This window comes from Channa argus, chromosome 24 (assembly GCF_033026475.1).
Source record: "Channa argus isolate prfri chromosome 24, Channa argus male v1.0, whole genome shotgun sequence".
NCBI lineage: Eukaryota > Metazoa > Chordata > Actinopteri > Anabantiformes > Channidae > Channa > Channa argus.
The window spans coordinates 7,666,444-7,686,461 of record NC_090220.1 but is presented as its reverse complement, the minus strand read 5'-3'; the positions used below and the strand labels follow the sequence as shown (position 1 = coordinate 7,686,461).

Genomic DNA, 20,018 nt, shown 5'->3' with positions numbered 1-20,018 from the left:
ATTGCTATGTTTACATGAACACAGTGCTCACACAATCAGAAATATCTGGCCACTAGTGTAGTCATAATACAGTAACACACATTTCATAGCCGGTTTACATGGATTTATTTGATAGTTGTTTTTTCATAAATACTACATTTAGTACCTCATACAGCTTGAAAAGCTTTTTTTTTTTTGCTTCAGAGCAGTATTGACTTTGGTTAGAGCAAATCTACATTTGTTTGATTTAGTCAAGCATCTAATGTTTGTCTTCTCTGTGATTAGTTTGCAGCAACAATGAAAAATTGTGGAATTTTACAGGCTTTACAGGCATTCCACAAATTTTATGCTTATGTGCTTAGCACACCCACACAGGTGTTTCCAATTATTCCTGCTTGAGTGGGTTACCTGACCTAACTAATTAGACTATTAAAGTTGTTGCGTTACCTTTGCAAATCTAACCAAACTACCTGGAAACTGTCTACCGACATCTTATTAGGTAACATGAAAACACCTGCATGTATATGCGCAGGGCTCATATTAAGTTATGTAAATTAAGCCAAAACAAAAATAAAATAACAGTCTATAACCATTCTAGTGGGGCTTTGAGGTTAATATGTCAGCATGCCAACATGGCTGCCAGAAAACCTTTTAATGAGCTAATTAGCAATAAACAGTGATTTTGATTATATCTTTGCCTGTCATCTTAAAGCTACATATTCACAATGTGAACTACTTCACTATTTTGCTTTAGGCTATGGGGCAAACATTAGCTCACTGCTGCTAAACACAAAAAGCAAAGCTCAGACTTGACCTCAGTGAACATCGGTTTTTCAGGTATTTTCTCATAAACCAAGGAGTTGGACTTAGTATTTTCACCTATTAGTCCTAAATGTAAAGTTAGGGGGGACGCTCATGTCTGAGCCGGGTTTCACGCTAACCCTTAGATGTTGAAGCATAACAACAGGGGCGACTGTGATGCAGGAAGGTAGAGTGGTCGTCCACCAATCCCGCAGTTGTTGGTTTGATCCCCGGCGCCTCCGGTCACATGTCAAAGTGTGTGTGATTGTGAGTGCGAATGGGTGAATAAGCAGTGTAAAGCGCTTTGAGTGCCAATAGGTAGAAAAGCACTACATAACTGCAGACCATTTACCATTTACCATAACAACAAATGTCATAGTAGCACTAATGATAATTATCAGAAATGTGTGGCAATTCATCTTAGTGCAGTAGCTTGACTTGTACCAGACCTGCTTGTGAAAAAGTCAGGAGATTATAAGGTAGCAGTATTCATCCCCTGTTGACCGGGAATACCCGTGCAGTAATTAATGGAAACCTATTTAGTAGATTCTAACATTGCCATGATCCAGTTACATTTGGGCCAGCATTTCCCATTGAGTGAGCCTTTGGAATAGGAATTTCCAACCCTTGTCTTCTACCCTGCTTGCTTTCTAGCTATGCCTGCTGTACCAACTGTGTATTACCTGGATCAGGGGAGTTCAGTTAATCAGATGCTGGAATATACCATATCAGATGAGGGTGGGTTGGGTGAAGACAAAGCAAATTGGTATGTGGTATCTGAATGTACATGATTCAGCTAATCAGCAGAGGTTAGGACACTAGCTGGATGGGGATAATTTGAAAACAAGCAAGGCATGCGTCCATGAGGACCAGAGTTGGGAACCACTGGGTTAGACGATTAGAGCATATTCGGGACATTCACACAGGATAATAAAAATGTTAAAGTTCCTTATAGCAGGGTTACACACTTTACTGTTCAAAGCACAGCAAATCTGACAATGATTGTACCTTAGTTGTTTAACCAAGCTGAATAAATTGGATTTTGTGTTGATAATTATGTCAGTGGTAGATAATGTGACTGACTAACGCAATTTTCAGTGTGGGCCAATATTGGTACATGCTTACATCTACACCTGGTATAGCTGGGATTCATATATAATTATCACTTTAGTGTGAATGTGATGATATGATCAGAGCTTGTCTTACTGTCGGTTGGAATGGGATTTGAACCATATCAGTCTCCATGTGTCCAATGAAAAGCAGTACTACAATAAACCATACACAATGCAGAAAAATGTTTACCCAGGACTGAACGTTCTGCCACATGTCAGACTGCCACGACTTTTATGTCATCGCTTGTATGAGCCATCCAGGGTACAGCTAGTCCTCCTAAACTATCTGACCTTGTTACCCATCCAGCAAATGCATTCTTAATCTTCTGAGCTCATCTACACAAGCAAGGAAAGTGACATCACAGGCCTGTGACTATACTGATGTCCACTGTATTTTTCTAGGTATTTAGAAACCTGGAATGCCATTTATATTCCTACATTGAATAAATATGCAAAAGAAAATGATTTTAAGTAAACATACAAATAGATTTAATGTAAAATTTTAAAACTTATCAAGTAAAGGAGATAAAATAAAAATGTTTAATATTTTGAACAATATTGTTTTTTTCTTTGGGTGTTGTTTTGTTTGGGATCTTAGAACACAGCATGTAGACAATAATGCCTGCATGGAACTGATGTCTTCATATGAAAAAAATAAACAGGTTGACACGGAGGAGTATAAACAAATAAAATCTCATACCTTATTTTGAAGTAAAATAGTCTGTAGGTCGATTCTCTGTATTTTAAAAATTTAGAATACTGCTCTTTACACAAAACACAAACATTCAATCATATCTGCTAAAAAAAAAGCTCAGTTGCAATATTTTCCCCCCATTTCTCTAACTTCTCTGGATCCCTAAAGCTTTGAGATAAACGTTTATAGCTAATGTGATTTAGATTCCTGGATGGAAAATCATTGAATTCCTTCCTGGGTGCTTGTGGAATTCAATGAAAGAGACACAGCAGCAAATGGGCTTGCATGCAGCTTCCATAAGAGTTATGAAAATAACTAACTTGCAAATATGCTCTGACAATAACCACATGAGTAAGTCATGGGAAACAGTAACCACTCTGAGGTCACTGGTATTTGGTAAATTAAATGTTGCCAATTTGAACTTATAAACTCTTCTGTTTAATCTACTACAGTGCTAATGCCCTGCCATGAGAAAATATTCGGAATGCCATGTCTATGTAGTGTATTTATCAAAAGAACAAGAGCATTTTTATAAGGCACATAATGTCCAGTATTTGCTGTAATCATACTGATTTAGTTTGATTTTGCATCTTCTTAACATTATAGAGGGAAGAAAATCATCTTACAATATCCACAGTGTGGCAACAGAGTAAAATCATAACAAAAACATTTCTAGATATCTCAACGCATCCCATGTCACCTTTCTACCTTTAGCTGTAGCGTAAAACCTGCGGCAGTATACATTTAAGGAAGATTTTATTCCTGCTGTGAAATAAGGTAGCAATGGGCATGAATGATAAAATTGTGTTGTCAAGGTAACAGGTTGTTCTGAAGACTGCAAATATGTCATACTAGGGATGCTCCTATGAAATATTTCAACCTGCAGTCTCCATAACACTGAACTACAAAAACTCTGCATTTCACTCTCTCAGAGTTGGTGAGGTAACGACAGATGTAATATGGTTTGCATTCATAATTCATAGATATTTAATAGCCAGTCTATCCTCATCAATATTATTGAAACTATTTTACTGCAAATCTCATTTGCAAAACTAAATCATAGCTGTCAGAAACCTTGAGGTGGCACAGTGATTTCTTTCAAATGATGAATGAGGAAAAAGGTGGGGACTGCTAGAGAATAGAGATACACTGAGGCACCCTTTAATATGGCTCCTGATGTAACCATGGATACCTCTATTTCATGGATGGAGTAATTTTAGCTGGAGTGGGATCTGAAGGATAGATATGAATGTTCCTGTGGTGCACATGATGTATTAGCAGATCTTAAATACCAAAATGCAGACATATTAAGATATGCATTCAAACAGACTCAAAGTTAATGTTTTTCATATCTAGTACATGTAATATTGCAATGTGTAGTGATTCACTGACATATGAGATGTTTTGTTTAGAACAATGCAGTGCAGTGATAGCCATTCTGCACATTTATTAGCTCGTGATCAAGTCTGTAGTTTTGCTGATTATATGACAACAAATAATATCGTAACTTAAGAATAATATCAGGGTTGTGGTCAGGAAAACAATCTGAATCATTAATATGAGCAAAGTCTTGGTTGTGACTTTCCTCTGAAATGCTCACATATTCTACATGATCCTATATGAACTTTTAAGGAGCAGAAACACGAGAGATTGTGTCAAAATGAACAATGAACTTATTTTAGGTAGCCCCAGCCATTATTTAAGATGTTTTTATGGACATGTTGCCACTGTATTTATGAATTCAATTTTAGCCTGTGGTGGGTGTGCAGAATAGTAGTACTAAAGGGAACAGGAAAGTGTTTTCACTGTCAAGGCAACCATGATAGTACTGGCTATGCCTTGATAAGAAGGAAGAAAGCCTCACTGCGAGAAATTCAGCCAGTTTCTTGAAGTCAACAAGTGCCAAAATGTTCAAGATTCAAGACACTAGGCTAAGAAACTTCATATTTTTACCCATTGCTGTCATAATGCATGAAAAATATGAAATATTAAAAACTGAGTATCTTAGTACCTTGCCAAAATTACCCTGCCAATAAACGTTGGCACTGTAATTTGTTTCTCAGTTTTAATGGAAAAATAATAGGGTTACAAACACACATTTCAAAGATGCCAGATGTATTGTACTTGTGTGTGTGTGTGTGTGTGTGTGTGTGTGTGTGTGTGTGTGTGTGTGTGTGTGTGTGTGTGTGTGTGTGTGTGTGTGTGTGCATGAGTGCAGGATCATATTGTGGATTGACAGAATCCTGTCTTAAATTACAATTTTATTATCTCCCCTCTATATTGCTACAAGAAAATGTGTAGATGCGCACATAGATTAACATAAGTACACAAATACAGTAACTTCTGGCCTTTTAAAAAGTGGTTATATTTAGAAACTTGTAGGCAGATTTACATTTCTCTAAGTATCTTGTACCTGTAGAGAATTTGCATGGTGAACATGGAGGATACCATGCGCCCTGATGCTCTCTGCCTCCATCTGCTGGATTTCGGATATACATGCTGGCAGATTCAAGTCTGCACCAACAGTCGTCTATGACTGTGGTACCACCACAAGGCTTAACAAAAAATGTGCGTCCTTCAGCTGTTCCATGCTCCATGATAAGCCTGGTGAGAGCTGTCCTGTAGACACTTCTGACCGAGGCTGGAAATAATAAATGCTGACTTTAATATGTGTGCCAAAATTAAAACAATTCATTTTCATGTCAGAATTGGTCAAAATTGTCAAAAAAATGTATTCTCGACAGATGAGATTTAAAAGGACAAATGACAGGACACAGAGTTGGGGAACAACATACATCAACGGTTCCTGCTTGGAACTCAACCAGATACATCCCATTCAGCACAATAAACTGCAAAGCCTCTAGACCAGCCAGATAGATGAACTGTAGCGTTTCACTCAACTCTTCTGTCTATGAATACTTTATGCTCTTCTCCATTTGCAGAAATAAACACACTTTTCTTAATATGATTCTGCATTCTCCTGATCACTGGACAAAAAAATAATAAAAAATGGCAGTTTGGCACAATCCATTCTGTCTCCAAGTCTGGGCTAATCACTGCTCACGTGATCCAATTATCAGAGAATTGATTTTGTGAAAATAAATGAAAAAACAATTCTCATTCCCTTCTCATTAAGCTGTGTTTAATTATTCAACATGATGTGCTATCATTTTAAAACTTGCCCGAAGTCCATTGGCAAATCTTCACAAGGATTTTAGAGCTTTTCAACAGTGCTCCAGTTCTTCTGTGAAATTGTTGGACTGCCACAAAATATACTTTTCCAAAGTAATCTTTCATTTCTGTACCAGATTTAAACAGTCAGGGAATAACACTGTGCTGAAGATGTACAGTGGAGGTTAAAAGGGTTTTCTGCAAACTAGAGCATTATTTTATTTATTATAATGTTTTCTCTTTTTTTGCCTTGTTTATCGTTTTCCATTCTTTGTTGTAATATCCTTGTACTATCCTTGCTGTTTCACCTGACAATGTGATTACTTTGTAAAAGATTAATAATCTTTGTTTTGTATATCGTCAATAAAAGCATTAAGAAAAAAATTATAAAATGTTCGTTATACGGAAGGGTACCTATTTTTTGGTTTGTTTTTCGTTTATTACTTTCAACATTTACATTTCAATTATTTTTTGTTCGTGCACAACATAACCTGAGTTGCGGAATTTACATTAACATTAAACTACACATTTATACCAGACAGTGAAAACAGAAATAAGATAGGGCATCATATCAAACCATGTAGACTATAAACCCAACCCGAAGCAAACACGGAGAAACTGGGAGAATTCCGGGTTTTGTTTTTAAGTGAGAGCCTTCCTCTCGCTTCCTAGTTTGTCTTTGTAGCTTCAGGTTTGGGTGTGTTGCGTTGGAACTTACGCACACGTATCCGCATATCCTGCTCACCGAGTGCTGTGGCTTTACGGTAAATACAAAAATCGATTTGATATGAGTAAATAATCGTAAAACGTAAGTCCAGGGCAGGGCTAGACATTTATAAATCAGAATAATGTGTTTTTCTTTTTCAAGTTTAGCAGATAACATACTTACTGCGGTTAATTAGCTGAATGCTAGCTAGCTTAGTTCGAGTTAGTTTGCTGTTTTAGGATAACGTGTAATGCGTTATTTTCCATCATCAGGACGTCCTAGATAGAAGACGCTGCATGGTTGAGACAGCCGAAGTGTGATTGCTGCAGTCAATTTGTGAATATAAAATAATGTAATGATAATAATATTACTGTAACATCAGCCTCTTTTGCGTGTGGAGCTAGATTTGGTAACGCTACCGTTGATGTTAAGTTACTTAACATGAGCTAATGCTGGGTTATCCCATGTTAGCCATTATGTTTTAGCGGAATATTGTACTTTCTAGTAGCCTTTGTAAAGTCGGAATATGTTAGTGTTCACATTTAATGCGCTAAGGCAGGCTTTTAAATGTAAGATGTTTGTTGCAATCAGGGTGTGGCACTGAAGTTTTTTCCCAACAGTTGACATGGGGCTAGTGGGTGTGACGTTCATTTGACTGGCATCGACCAGAGACATGTCATTGCTTGACAGATCGCAATTCCACCCAGTGCTGTTGACTAGACTGATTCGGCAGACTGTTTGAGACCAACATCTAATATGGCATGACATAGTACACGACAGAATAGTTAACGAAGCAGTATGTTCGAAGGTTAGCTTTAGGTTGCATTCGCAATTTGCAATATCTTTGTATTTAACGTGTTACATTACATTGTCTATGTACTGTATTATGTGGGATTTTGGGGCCGATGGAGATACCACTCATACTTATTGTTAGCTGTTAGAAACTAAATTAAATTAAATTCTTATTGATTACTTCAGTCAGTGTAATGATCAACATTTTTTTCTATTGGCATTACTATAGTAAGAGTTACCTAACTGCAGCCACAATTAAAAGTATTTTTACTATCGGTGCATAAAGTCATTATTCTGTGTTGCTGGAGTCTTCATTCCGGAGGTGTTTTCAGTGACCTTTCAGTACCTAACCCTGACCTTTGGTAGCTTTTGTTTTCACAGTTGATTCAAGATGTCTTTCGTCAATTTTCTTGGTAACATCATTAATGCTGTGAGGTAAGAATGTGCACAAAGTCGAGCCCCAAAATATGTTTTTGTGGTTTAACTCATCTCTTATATGCATGATCCTGTGTTTATAGCAACATCAACCTAGACCAGTTTGAGCATTCCAAACCTGTAAGTGACAGTCATTATTTTATTAGCTCAATTTGCCTGTCACTGTACTACTGGATCATAAGATGTAATGTTGGTGCTTCTGTCCTGCAGCCTCCACCACGCATGCCAGTACACTTTGCAGAGCAGCATGAAAGTGACGAGGAGAAACAATTCCGCAAAGTCTTCCAGCAACTTGCTGGAGATGTGAGTGCTATTTCAAGATTTAAAATGTTTATCGTCATACACATTGTAAAGACAGCTTACATCATGCAAAGAAAATCTTACTTTGTCTGTCTTCCGCAACTTGATTTCTGCCTATAATTCTGTAATTCTGATATTTCGTGTCGTCTACAGTAACCACTCTACTGTATTGATATCGGTTCATTAAACAGGGAAACTCTAAGCCCTAAAGACCCCATAATCTAGATAAAGCTGACTACAGTTGTGTGCCTGTACAATGTTTACACTGTTGATTATGTTTCATATAGGACATGGAAGTGAGTGCACCTGAGCTGATGAACATTCTAAACAGAATCATTAAAAAGCGTAAGATATGTTTTCATTTGTCATTTAGAATCTCTAGAAGTTTCTTTTTCATACATTTTCCTGTTTGTGAAATCCTGTTCCTCTGGTTACTTTTGAGTCATCTTTCTGCAGCATTTACACATTTTAATGTATTGAATGTATTGTTTTTCTATGTTATGTTTTTTTATGAAGAGGCCAAAAATGGTGAGCCACTGTTTTCTTCATTCTATTTCAGATGCTGACCTGAAGACAGATGGTTTCAGCATTGAGTCCTGCAGGAGCATGGTTTCTGTCATGGATGTATCCTTTCTGTCATCAGTAGGTTTAAAAAAGTAAGGGGACCATTTTAAGTCAGAGCTTAAAATGAGTTCCACCCATCCATACATAATCTGTAACCGCTTATCCTGTTTAAGGTCAGCACAGCATCTTGACAGACATACAGACATACAACCATTCATACTCACATTGCCCTATTTGAAGGGGCGGTGTAGCTCAGTTGGTAAGGCGGTCGTCAAAGGACCACAGGCTCAGTGGTTCGATCCCCCTGTCCTGGCTACAAATCCTTGTCAGTGTAACAAAAAAGGTTAATGCTTTGCTGTTAGTTTTGTACCACTTGAATGAGGAAAGCATATAAAACACACCTTGAACATATACATGACATGACCACAAATGTTCGTCAAAGCTGAAGTTAAAGAAAATGGATTTTTCCTTAATGCTGATTCAGAGTGACAGCACTGGAAAACTCGGCTTTCATGAATTCAAACACCTCTGGGACAATATAAAGAAATGGCAGGTGAGTAAAATGCACCCATTTTATTTGTCCTACATATAAAGTTATTTGCAAAAGTTAGTACCTCCTTTTTTAATGCCATGTTTTTTGTGTAAAAACAATAAAAATCACATGATCTGTCCTTTTTTGGCTTAATTTTTGATAAATGAATAATGGCACAGTGAAAGAGTTACGTTGTTATGTTATGTCTGTAGTTGTATTTGCCTAATACTGAGACCAGCTGGTGATGCCATCAATTATTAATAATAATAAATACAATTATTAATATTCTTTCATTATTTAGGCTGTATACAAGGCCTATGACAGGGATCACTCTGGTACCATTGATTCAAATGAGCTGCCCGGTGCTTTCAAAGCTGCAGGTAAGGTTTTTTTCCCCTGTTGTTGAAATATTTGTACAGGCACTGAAATGATGCAGGTAGAACAGTAATAATACGATACTATATCCATGCAATTACAGCCAGGTACAGCAAGCAGCACCGATGCTGAAAGAACTTATAAAAGGGCCTTTGACTACCTTTTAACAACAATCATGTAAGAGTGCGTGATGTAACTTGAGATCTGATGTAACTTGTGCTGGGACAATTTAGGCACCCAATAGTTGAATAAACTCTTTGATAGAATATTTAAAAAACTTCTAAATCTGTGAAACTGCATGTCAGATATTTTTTACCTGAAATAAAAGTTTGACCTTAGATCTCATATTTGAATACTATATCATTTTTGTTTATTGTTTGAACACATGAGTGTTGAACAGGGTAGCCTGAAGGCGTTGGGTCCACTCTAGAGCTTTTCTGTTATTTGGTAAAATTACTTGCCTGTTTCTCTCTATCAGGCTTTCCTCTCAGTGACCAGATTTACATGATGATAAGTCGCAGATACAGTGATGAAAATGGGAATATGGATTTTGACAACTACATCGGTTGTCTTGTGAGGCTAGATGCCATGTGCCGTAAGTTTAAAAGAATACTCCTTTAGGTCTGAGTATTGAACTGTGATACTTTTTATGGTATTGACCAAACTGCTTTGATCTTGTTGAGTATTGAAAATGCCATGTCATTTTATACCAAAAATTTGGACAGTGTAAATGTAAAATACTGCTGGGGTGGCTGGTGCAAAGCAAACTTTATTTTACTCCTGTTGTAGAAATGAATAAATTAAATACAGTAATTCCTCCTTCATAAGGGAAAAGTGCTTTCAGTGGAAAAATGCTAAGTTGCTGAAAAATAAAGATAACATTTGTAACTTAAATGGATTTGTTCTTCAAGAACCAGTATTTAAATCCATTTTTAATAAAAAAAAAAATTAATGTGTTGGTTAGTTGGCCCGCTCTGCCTGTATTATGTAAATGATTAACCTGAAATCTGATCTAATATAGGTGCCTTCAAAACTCTGGACAAGGACAACAATGGGACTATCAAAGTCAATATTCAGGAGGTAAAGTGATCTCAAATATTTTAAATGTCAACTGTTTTTAACTGGAATTAATGTTTCTTTAAGCCATTTATTCAGTTGATAGGAGCAGTTCACTGTTTTCACAAAGCCATCTGCTTTTGTGTCTTTTCAGTGGCTTCAGTTGACCATGTATTCTTAAACCAAGACGATGTCTCCTGCCTCAAATACGGAATCTTTTTGTTTGTGTACAGCATACAAAATATTTTAATCAGCCATCCCAACCACTTCCTGTTACTCAGCTAATCCCCTTGTATGTACAGGTTAATGCACTGCAAATGTAGTGATATTTATCATTAATCAATAATGCTTGTACAACAGAACAATTGAAACAAGCACAAACCTGCACTCACAATGGTACCCATAGCTGAGAATCAGAGATTAAAAGCAAGTAAATGTTCTGGACAAGTATGTAGCTGAACAGAATGTACGTATGTGAAAATAATGGTATGTTGAATTGATAACATTTGGTCAACTTGTTTGGTATCAGCATTAGATCTACCAGTTCCCTGAAGTCAACAGATGCTTAAAAATTGTGACAACCTAACCTGAAAGCAGGAAGCCTGTGTCTTAGATTGGCTCTTTGACACCAAATTGATGATATAATTTTACCCAAAGAAAGAAAATTCCACCTTAGCCTCATGCTTACTAAAGAAAGCCACGTTTTACAACCTAGTGTCACCTGCTGATGACCACTGTAATTAAACAAATTTGCCTGAAGGCACAATGTGTCTGTTGGAGTGAACAGAAGTAAGCAGTGTCAGTACCTCAGCTCGCCATATTTTGTAGTGTAAATGGCTATGAACACAGTTTTTAGATCCTGTGATAGAGTTTTTATAAACTCTAACTGAAATCTTCCGTTTTCTGCTTTTAGTACATGGAATTTAATGCTCTAGCAAGTTCTCTAAAAAGCTCCACCCAACCTTAGACTGTTGAAAGAACAAAACATGAAATGAAATCACCTGTGAAGATGTGGAGTGCTTTTAGGAAAATGTTTGTTACCAAATGGAAAAGTATAAGTCTCAAGCACAGTCACAGTTGCTATCAGGTTGCATTGCTGGATGGAGATATTGACTTATGTTGGGTCACTAAATCCTATGTACAAATAATATCTTAAGACTGTATGTTGCCCCCACCCTTGAAGGCGCAGCAAATCTAACAGGAGTCTTGAGGAAATATGACAACCAAACTGTAAACCCTCATACAGCCCTTAGGAAGGTCAGATTTAAGAACGGAATATTTTAAGGTGAATACTGTTTTTGCAGAGATAATGTGTCAAACAGAAAGTCAGCTATGTAAAACTAATACTGTACACTACATGAAAAGCCTTTGCATTTGTTAGACCATAGCCCATTGCCACTAGCTAGAGATTCTTGCTTACAACATGTAAGAAGAAAGTAATGAATTTGTACAATTTAACCACTCTGTAATAGTAATGTCCACTGGCATTGTTTGCTGGTGTGCAACTAGGCCACTGTATTGTCTATATCTTTCTTGCACTGTATGTATTCAAAATGCCTGCAACAGTTAATGCCTGTGCAATGTGTTAATAATATATATAAATTCCACTAATGCATGATGCCAACAGTTAAGATTTTTATAGAATAAACCATTTAGTTCGAGCCACAATAAAGTTTAAACTAAAAAATGCTTGGTAAAAGATATATATGTGTGCCATATTTTGAATAAAAGTGTATCTTGAATTTGTCAGTCTGATTCTTTATGAACTGTTGATCTAAAGCATAGTTTGTTTTTGTATTTTTTCTTTTGGGGGGGGGGGGGGGTTGTTTTAACAAAACTTGTAGTAATTCACAATGCATTAAATTATTACATTATCGATCTTCTAACTTAAATGGGGCATATGAAGCATTTTTCACAATTAGAAAACATTTGGCTTGTTTTTAATGATGTAATTTAAGCAATAGCATGAGTACATCTATATAGTTAACCATCATTCAGACTATATATGTGTATTTTGGTTGGGCTGTTTCCTGGTAACCCATAATATTTGGTGTCATATCAGTCAGGAATTGAATATCCGACGTTTGACATAACCGTGGGTAAGCAGACCCATTAAAATACCATAAAAATTACTTTTTGTTGTATTTTATATGAGTTGTGCGCCAGCAGTATATTTATGTAAATACATTAAAATGATAAATAGCAAGGCTTCTTCATTAAGAACAACTTCACTAGGGAGCAACTGCCCACATTTCCTCTGTGTGTGTGTATGAGTGGATAAAGCACAGCAAGTGATACCAGAAGTTGGGGTTACTCCTTCAAAATAAAACTACGCATTTTTGCAACGGGGATAAAATCAGCAAGAAATGTATCTCACATTATCCTATCAAGATTGACACATTATATCAATTGTTATTGATTTATTTAAAATGTCATAAAATGTCATATACAGTTACACTAATGTCATGCACGTCAGTAATACTTAAGCTTCCGGCTCGAGTTAGCCAACGTTAGCTAACGCTACCTAATAATAATGTTAACCGGACATGCTTGCTACAAGCCTTAGCTTCACACCGGTTAGCTTGACAATAGCTACCCTGGCGACAAGGAAGTTTATCTTCACGCTTTTGGACCAAATCACATCTTCTTTCACTTGGGGTGTGTTCACAATTTCATTATTATTCCTGCCACTAACATATACCCAGTGAGCTGGGCTTACGTGAGCTTCACATTAACAATGTGATTGTAACGTAGCGTTAGCTACCTAATGTTAGTGTGCGCTGTTGTGTAACATTGGGCTAAAGCTGGCTAACGAAACAGAGTATGATGCATTATGACTTAAATGAAATAGCCGTTACTCGTTGAAAAATAACGAGGACGATATATGTGAAGGGTATCATGTGACTGACTACAAATGGCCTCTGGACAGCTAGCTAAATAGGCTATTGCATGTGTAAAGTAGCATCGTCTATTGTTCATTCACTCTTTCAATGCTAGTACTGAAACTGTTATGATGCCAAACCTGCAATATTTCTATACTTAAGTTTATGTGAACATAAAAACGTCATAGAGATAATTAAATAATAATGATAATTAAAACTCGACCCGCACACTAGGACATTGCTCTGCAGTTGAGTCTAACCCTGTTTAATGTCATTGCTGCATCAGTTCTAGCTACTTGCATTAGCTTTCATTAAGTCACCTGTTTGCATACTGCCATAGCCTCTAATCGTAGTTTCTAATGTAAAAGCAAAACACTATGACATGAGCAGATTTACCAACACTTAGCATTCTCTCTTAACTTGACTACAGCTGCAGAAGCTGGAACAAAGCACAGCAGAAGGGGAATAAGCAGCTGGACACCAACAAACACTCGGTCTGTGGAGGATGTCTTCACCAGTATACTACAACCAAGACAGTGTTACGCGCTTCAAGAAGAGAAAAGCTCGTTTCTCCTTCAGTGAAGTCCACATACTGTTGGATGAAGTGAGGAAGCATCGTATGGTTGTTGTGGGTATGTGTCTTTAACTTTTTAACCCATACAGAATGTTATTTATTACCTATTAGAGGAGGAGGTGCTTTGAGGGATTTTGTCAGCATTCCTGGAAAGTTGTTACAAAAACATGAAAGGGAACAAAGTAGTTTGGGTATAAAGAACAAATTACATAGATTGAATTATGGAATGGGTATTATGGGTGGGTACTTTAAACCAGTTATGTATCAACATTTTTTTTGGGGGGGGGGGCAACAAAAATAGCAAAATATTAAAGTAGAATTTATTTTTATTCACAAGTAACATTGGTTAAGAATCTTTGGAGCTAAGCAAAGATTCCATAATCAAAATTATAAGATTCAAGATTCCTTTTATTGTCATTCAAACACCCCTTCAAAGATGCAGTGCAGGACAAAATGTTGATTTCACAGATACACACGATAAAATTGAAATATGAAAGTAAGAAAAACATTTTAGCAGCTGAGGGTGTAAATGGTAAATGGTAAATGGTCTGCACTTAGCGCTTTTCTACATATTGGCACTAAAAGTGCTTTACCCATTCGCACTCACAATCACACTCATACACCAATGGGGGAGCTGCTATGCAGCTGGCCACCACTCATCGGGAGCAACTAAGTTGGGGTTTAGTGTCTTCGACATGTGGCCGGAGGAGCCGTGGATCGAACCAACATCTGTGGGATTGGTGGACAACCGCTCTACCTCCTTCACCACAGTCGCCCACGGTGTGTATAGCAGTAAGAATGTATGTAACTTGCAAGTAAAAAATAGATACATATATAAATATAAAAGCGGTGTGAATATAAAAATGTGTAAAACCTGCTTCCCAAAATTATTGCACAAAATCTATTTCACTTAGATTATTATTGTCCCATGTACCCTTCCACTACAATATTTCACTATTTAACAGTCTGATGGCAGTTGGAAAGAAACTCACAGAAACGTGCCGACCTGCACCTCAGACTGCGGTACCGCCTACCTGAGGGCAGCAGACAGAACAGGCTATGGCTGTGGTGAGTTAAGTCCCTGATGATTATGTTTGCCCTCGACAGACAGTGCTGTCGGGCCAGGTCCTCATTAGGTGGCAGTTTGACCCCAATAGTCCTCTCAACTGACCTCACCATTCTCCTCAGATCCTTTTTATTTGTGGCCTTCCTGCTCTCGTACCAGAGGGAGATGCTGCCCGTCAGCACAGTCTCTATGCCTCCTCTATAGAAGGTGGTGACGACTGATGGGCTGAGATGTACTCTCCTCAAGCAGTGTAGGCACTGGTGAGCTTTTTTGACAAGGGAGGAACTGTGCAGGGACCAGGTCAAGTTATTTGTCATATGAACCCCCAGAAACATCACACGCTGGGTCACTTTCTTCTGAAGTCGATCAGTAGTTTCTTGTTGTTGCTGCATCAGTCTGTGAGCTGTTTCACCTTTTCTCTGTAAACTATATCATCATTGTTCTGGATGAGCCCCACCACAGTTGTGTCATCTGCGTATTGAATAATGCATTTGTTTTGTTTTTTCAAATTTTGCACAACAGTCGTGTGTCATCAAATTGTAAAACAATGGACACACCCCTGAGGAGAGCCAGTACTAAGTAGAGTGAAGGTCGATGTGTTTTTTCCCCACCCACACAAATTGAGGTTTATCTGTCAGGAAGTCAAGAATCTGGTTTTGAAGAGAATAAGCTTAGACATCATCAAATCCTAAACAAAGTAAACAAATTAAGTACATAAAAAATAAAATCTAAATGAAATATTTCCTTCACATTATTATTTGTGGTCCATTTATCATTAACCTGATCCTCCCCAGCATCATGTCTCTTGTTTCTGTTACAGCATGTTTGCAAACAAATCATAACACAACACCAGTATATAAATACATTGACATTATGACAACATTTTTATCAAAGAGAGGAATTATCACAATACGTATTATATAATAATATAAGGTCATCTTGGTTTTTTTCCCCGCCATGGTTAAAAGGCAAGTTCAACCGTGGTGTGCCAACAGATGTGAAGAAGCGCACTTGGGCAGAGATCACAGCACGTGTGAATGAGATAGGGGAGTGTCAGCGTGAAGTCATCGAGGTCATCAAGAAGTGGTCTGACCTGAAGTGTGACACCAAGCGTAAAGTTGCTGCCATGCGGTCGGGAACAGTGCCTAACAGGGGCCTTAACTCGCGTCTTTCCAGAGACCTTAACCAGACAGAGAAAATCGTGCTCCAGATTCTGGAAATGGATGATGAAGACCAGAGCACAGGTGACTTTGGTCCACTGGGAGATGACGACGATGTCCCAGAGGAGGAAGAAGAAAATGAAGAGGAGGATATGTTAGGAATGCACAGTTCTCCTAATGGCGGTGTGGACATAACGTCTATGCCCCCATCATCCTCCTACACCATGGGTGGACTTGCACCTTCAGGTAACAAACGGGATCAGTTTCTACCTGATGGGAACAGCTTTTATTGTGAATACGGTCATAGTTTTGTCAGGATTTACTTGCACTTTAATAATATTATTTAATTTAATAATAATGATATATAATTCTAATGATACATTATTCTAAATATCACGTTCAGATGTTACACAACTTCATGTCACTTTCTGAAAGTACACATCTTGCATAAAAAGATATAAATGAATGAATGAATGGCATGCGTGTGAAAAACCTTAGAATTTTAGATCATTTCCATAACTAGAGAAAGGGCTTATTGAGAAGAACTGCTTTCACATTGTTGTATTTATACATTGATTGCAGGGGACTCATCACAACCTGCGTATGATATGCAGTATGAAGTACCTGCAACAGAAGGTGGTTTGTAAATATTTGTATAATAATGAACAATACCTTGCATTTTTGTTGCATGATATAGTAAAAAGAAATTGCTGACGAGCCTTTTACTTTGACTCAAGATACTGAACCAGCATTTGGTGACTCGGATGATGACCAAAGGGATGACTTGCTTCCCTCCACTCACACATCAAAATCAAACGACGAACACCAAGGAAACAATGGCATCCAGAAACAAAGACGACCTCAGGTCTCCTCAGGACTTCCAGCATCAACAGCCACGCTTCCGATGCCAGTTCAGCACTCACAGAACTCGAGGGACAGCATGCTGCATAATGCATCGCTAAGCCTTCAAGAGCAGCACGCCACCAACATGCTTCTGGAGACAGTTTCGCGCTCCCTTGAGTTACTGTCTGAGTCAGTGCAGCAGCTAGCAGAAACCCAGCAGGAGTTTGTGCGTGAGTCCCTGCAGTTACAACGGGAGACAGTGCAGGTTCTCAGAGACTTCACAGGTGGAGCCATTGCACTCATGCATGACAAACTGAATGGACGGCCAGCATTATAGCAACAAAGCTGACATTGTTGTTAAGTTGTATCACTGGCTTTATACATGGCCTTCAGGCACAGGAACTTTTAAGTTCCTTTGGACTCCACTGGTGATTGCTGTACTTTTTGATAGTACTGAACAGATTTTCTGTGGTTCTATTTTAAAACTATTCGTAGAAACATTGTATTGTTTGAATTGCCTGTCTGCGTGGTTACATGAAAATGGACTGAAAAATATTAATGTTAAGAAAGAAAAAACATGTGGGGTGTGTTTTATTTTGCTACCGAAAGTGAGACTCCTACCACTTGTGTTTAAGCATACACCATATTTAAAGCCTAGATTATTTTAATAATGACATGCAAAGAATGAGTTTTTCATTTTTGAATGAGTCGGTCAAATCCATATGTATGTTCTTGTATAAATTGTAACTTTCTCTTGCATCAGTGTCTGGAGATTATCACATGTACTGTAAAGGTGAGTGGATTTGTGCACCTGACCATTATATGGTCTGTATGTGTGAGAGCTAAACATAGAAATATCTGTAACTGAATAATGTGTGCTTGTCTGACTTAGTTTTTTTACATTATAAAAAACACTTGAATAAGACAATTTGAATAATTTCTTTTAAAAATGGAATAAACCCCCTCCTGTATTTAAACGGAGCACAAGTCATTTTCCTAGCTCTAAAGAGTGCTGTAGTCAAGTTCAGTAATGTGATAATCAGATATAGAGTTATTATAAAGTAAATCTTGGGTTCAGGAGCTGCGTTTTTCCATTTGGAGCTTTATTGCTTAATAATTGAAGTACGTCTTGACCCGAGGTTACTTGCCATTTTATTAATAATCTGATGTTATTAAAGATGGTACATTACAAATAAATCATTAAATTTAAAATGTACAGTATGATCTGATTACTGGTGATTGTCCAAATAGACCCCAAAGAGTACCATAAACTCAAATAATGAAAAAAAAAAGCACAGACCTTAAATCATAAAGTTTATGGCATTGTAATATAGTATTCTAAGATATAATGTAGGGTTGTTCAAAATAATAGCAGTACAATGTGACTAACCAGAATAATCCAGGTTTTTACTATATTTTTTATTGCTATGTGGCAAACAAGTTACCAGTAGGTGCAGTAGATTCTCAGAAAACAAACAAGACCCAGCATTCATGATATGCACGCTGGTAAGCCAGTGCAATTGGGGAATTAGTTGAAAGGGGTGTGTTAAAACAAAAGCAGTGTGGCATTCAATCACTGAGGTCATCAATTTTGTGAAAAAACAGGTGTGAATCAGGTGGCCCCCTATTTAAGGATGAAGCCAGCACTTGTTGAACATGCATTTGAAAGCCTGAGGAAAATGGGTCGTTCCAGACATTGTTCAGAAGAACAGCGTACTTTGATTACTTGTGTTCAAAAAAAAATACCAGTGTCTGCCGTTGACTGTACAAACTCAGAACTATTTTGTACAAACGTTTTGTTTCTAGGATTTAGCATCCTTTTTTGAACACACCCCTTTCAACTAATTGCACAGTTTTACCAGCGTGCATATCATGAATGCTGCGTCTTGTTTGTTTTCTTAAAATCTACTGCACCTACTGGTAACTTGTTTGCCATGTAGCAATGAAAAATATACTAAAAACCTGGGTTATTTTGGTTAGTCACATTGTACTGCTATTATTTTGAACAACCCTGTCTGTATCCAAAGCCTGCTATATGACACTTAATTCCACCAAAAAGTATAAAGTGGGAAAAATAACTTTCCACCAACAGCGGTCTTGCAGCCTTTTACCTAAAATTAAGAACAGACACACTGATAGCATTCCAACCATTTAAAAAAGTTACCTGCATTAAATTGAAATTAGGCGCTTCCTGAAATATATAGGCAATTTTTCACATGAATGTAAAAAACTTATACACACAACAATGACATTTGCACACTCACAAATACTTTCAGACATGCAGTTCATATTAAATTTTAGTAAATCCAGAAGGTATTTTACTAAAAGGTTACCAGCTGTCAATCAAGTAGGAAAGAAAAAAAGGACCTTGCCAGTGTGCTCACAGCAAAATAAATTGTAAAAATTGTAAAGGCAACAAAACAGTTTAAAATCAATATGATCTTTGTTGGGTCATCTGTGATGACTAACAATGTTACATTTATACTAGTTAAAGAACGTTTAGAGTCATCAGTGTTTTACTACACTAAGTTGCCAAGTCATAGTCTGAAATGTGCAGCTTTGCTTGATGACTCTCTAAAAAGGCTGTTTCAGAAAGTGAGCTCTTTCCTTATTTGTATTTGTAAGAAAACCACTAGTTTTACGGTGATGAGTTTTAAACAGTATCTCTGAATGTGTCGATCAAATAAAGTGTGTGCTCCTAATAACTCATTTGATTCACATCGGAATTTGATTGAAGTGTCCTTCTCCTGATGGACAATAATCCCCTCTCTCATCAGCTGAGGTCAATATAAAATGGAGACTTTCAACTGCTAATTAGAGCCAACTGTTTTGTAGTTTTGCAGAAATTAAGTTCCAGTGTGGGGCTAGTATTCAGAAGTTGAGTGTTTCTTTATCTGCTGGAATTTACATTCCCTCACTCCTCAGACTGGGAGACTGTTACTGGATGAAATTCACTTTTTAAAGCCACAATTTAAA

General features: G+C 37.3%; 2 protein-coding genes across 7 annotated transcripts; both read left to right on the top strand.

The window, feature by feature from the left end:
• The first annotated feature begins 6,371 nt into the window (after positions 1 to 6,371).
• Positions 6,372 to 11,248, top strand: capns1a (calpain, small subunit 1 a). 4 transcript variants are annotated; one of them, XM_067494244.1, is made up of 11 exons: positions 6,372 to 6,521; positions 7,637 to 7,690; positions 7,774 to 7,810; positions 7,901 to 7,993; positions 8,278 to 8,335; positions 8,550 to 8,614; positions 9,039 to 9,107; positions 9,388 to 9,466; positions 9,940 to 10,056; positions 10,483 to 10,541; positions 10,672 to 11,248. In XM_067494244.1, exons 2-11 carry the CDS (start codon positions 7,647 to 7,649, stop codon positions 10,696 to 10,698), a joined length of 648 nt encoding a protein of 215 aa, XP_067350345.1. In that variant the 5' UTR covers positions 6,372 to 6,521; positions 7,637 to 7,646; the 3' UTR covers positions 10,699 to 11,248. The 4 variants fall into 4 exon arrangements, with proteins under 4 accessions (XP_067350345.1, XP_067350346.1, XP_067350348.1 ...); XM_067494245.1 differs by having other exon boundaries at positions 6,468 to 6,565; XM_067494247.1 differs by lacking the exon at positions 6,372 to 6,521 and adding an exon at positions 6,719 to 6,815.
• A 1,773-nt stretch (positions 11,249 to 13,021) lies between these two features.
• zgc:153990 (uncharacterized protein LOC768125 homolog) lies at positions 13,022 to 18,222 on the top strand. 3 transcript variants are annotated; one of them, XM_067494654.1, is made up of 5 exons: positions 13,022 to 13,175; positions 13,830 to 14,031; positions 16,008 to 16,445; positions 16,782 to 16,835; positions 16,937 to 18,216. In XM_067494654.1, the coding sequence occupies exons 2-5, from the start codon at positions 13,905 to 13,907 to the stop codon at positions 17,377 to 17,379; spliced, it is 1,062 nt and encodes a 353-aa protein (XP_067350755.1). In that variant the 5' UTR covers positions 13,022 to 13,175; positions 13,830 to 13,904; the 3' UTR covers positions 17,380 to 18,216. The 3 variants fall into 3 exon arrangements, with proteins under 3 accessions (XP_067350755.1, XP_067350754.1, XP_067350756.1); XM_067494653.1 differs by lacking the exon at positions 13,022 to 13,175 and adding an exon at positions 14,939 to 15,041 and having other exon boundaries at positions 13,870 to 14,753; positions 16,937 to 18,222; XM_067494655.1 differs by lacking the exon at positions 13,022 to 13,175 and having other exon boundaries at positions 13,872 to 14,031; positions 16,937 to 18,217.
• The last annotated feature ends 1,796 nt before the right edge of the window (positions 18,223 to 20,018 follow it).

What these genes read in the sequence shown, in the direction of transcription:
- capns1a (XM_067494244.1), top strand. Translation starts at nt 7,647, where the DNA reads ATGTCTTTCGTCAATTTTCTTGGTAACATCATTAATGCTGTGAG. An exon ending in TCCAGCAACTTGCTGGAGAT is followed by an intron (nt 7,994 to 8,277) that starts GTGAGTGCTATT and finishes TGTTTCATATAG; the next exon opens with GACATGGAAGTGAGTGCACC. An exon ending in TCAAAGTCAATATTCAGGAG is followed by an intron (nt 10,542 to 10,671) that starts GTAAAGTGATCT and finishes GTGTCTTTTCAG; the next exon opens with TGGCTTCAGTTGACCATGTA.
- zgc:153990 (XM_067494653.1), top strand. Translation starts at nt 14,613, where the DNA reads ATGCAGCTGGCCACCACTCATCGGGAGCAACTAAGTTGGGGTTTAGTG. An exon ending in CTTCACCACAGTCGCCCACG is followed by an intron (nt 14,754 to 14,938) that starts GTGTGTATAGCA and finishes ACTATTTAACAG; the next exon opens with TCTGATGGCAGTTGGAAAGA. An exon ending in CAGAACAGGCTATGGCTGTG is followed by an intron (nt 15,042 to 16,007) that starts GTGAGTTAAGTC and finishes CATGGTTAAAAG; the next exon opens with GCAAGTTCAACCGTGGTGTG.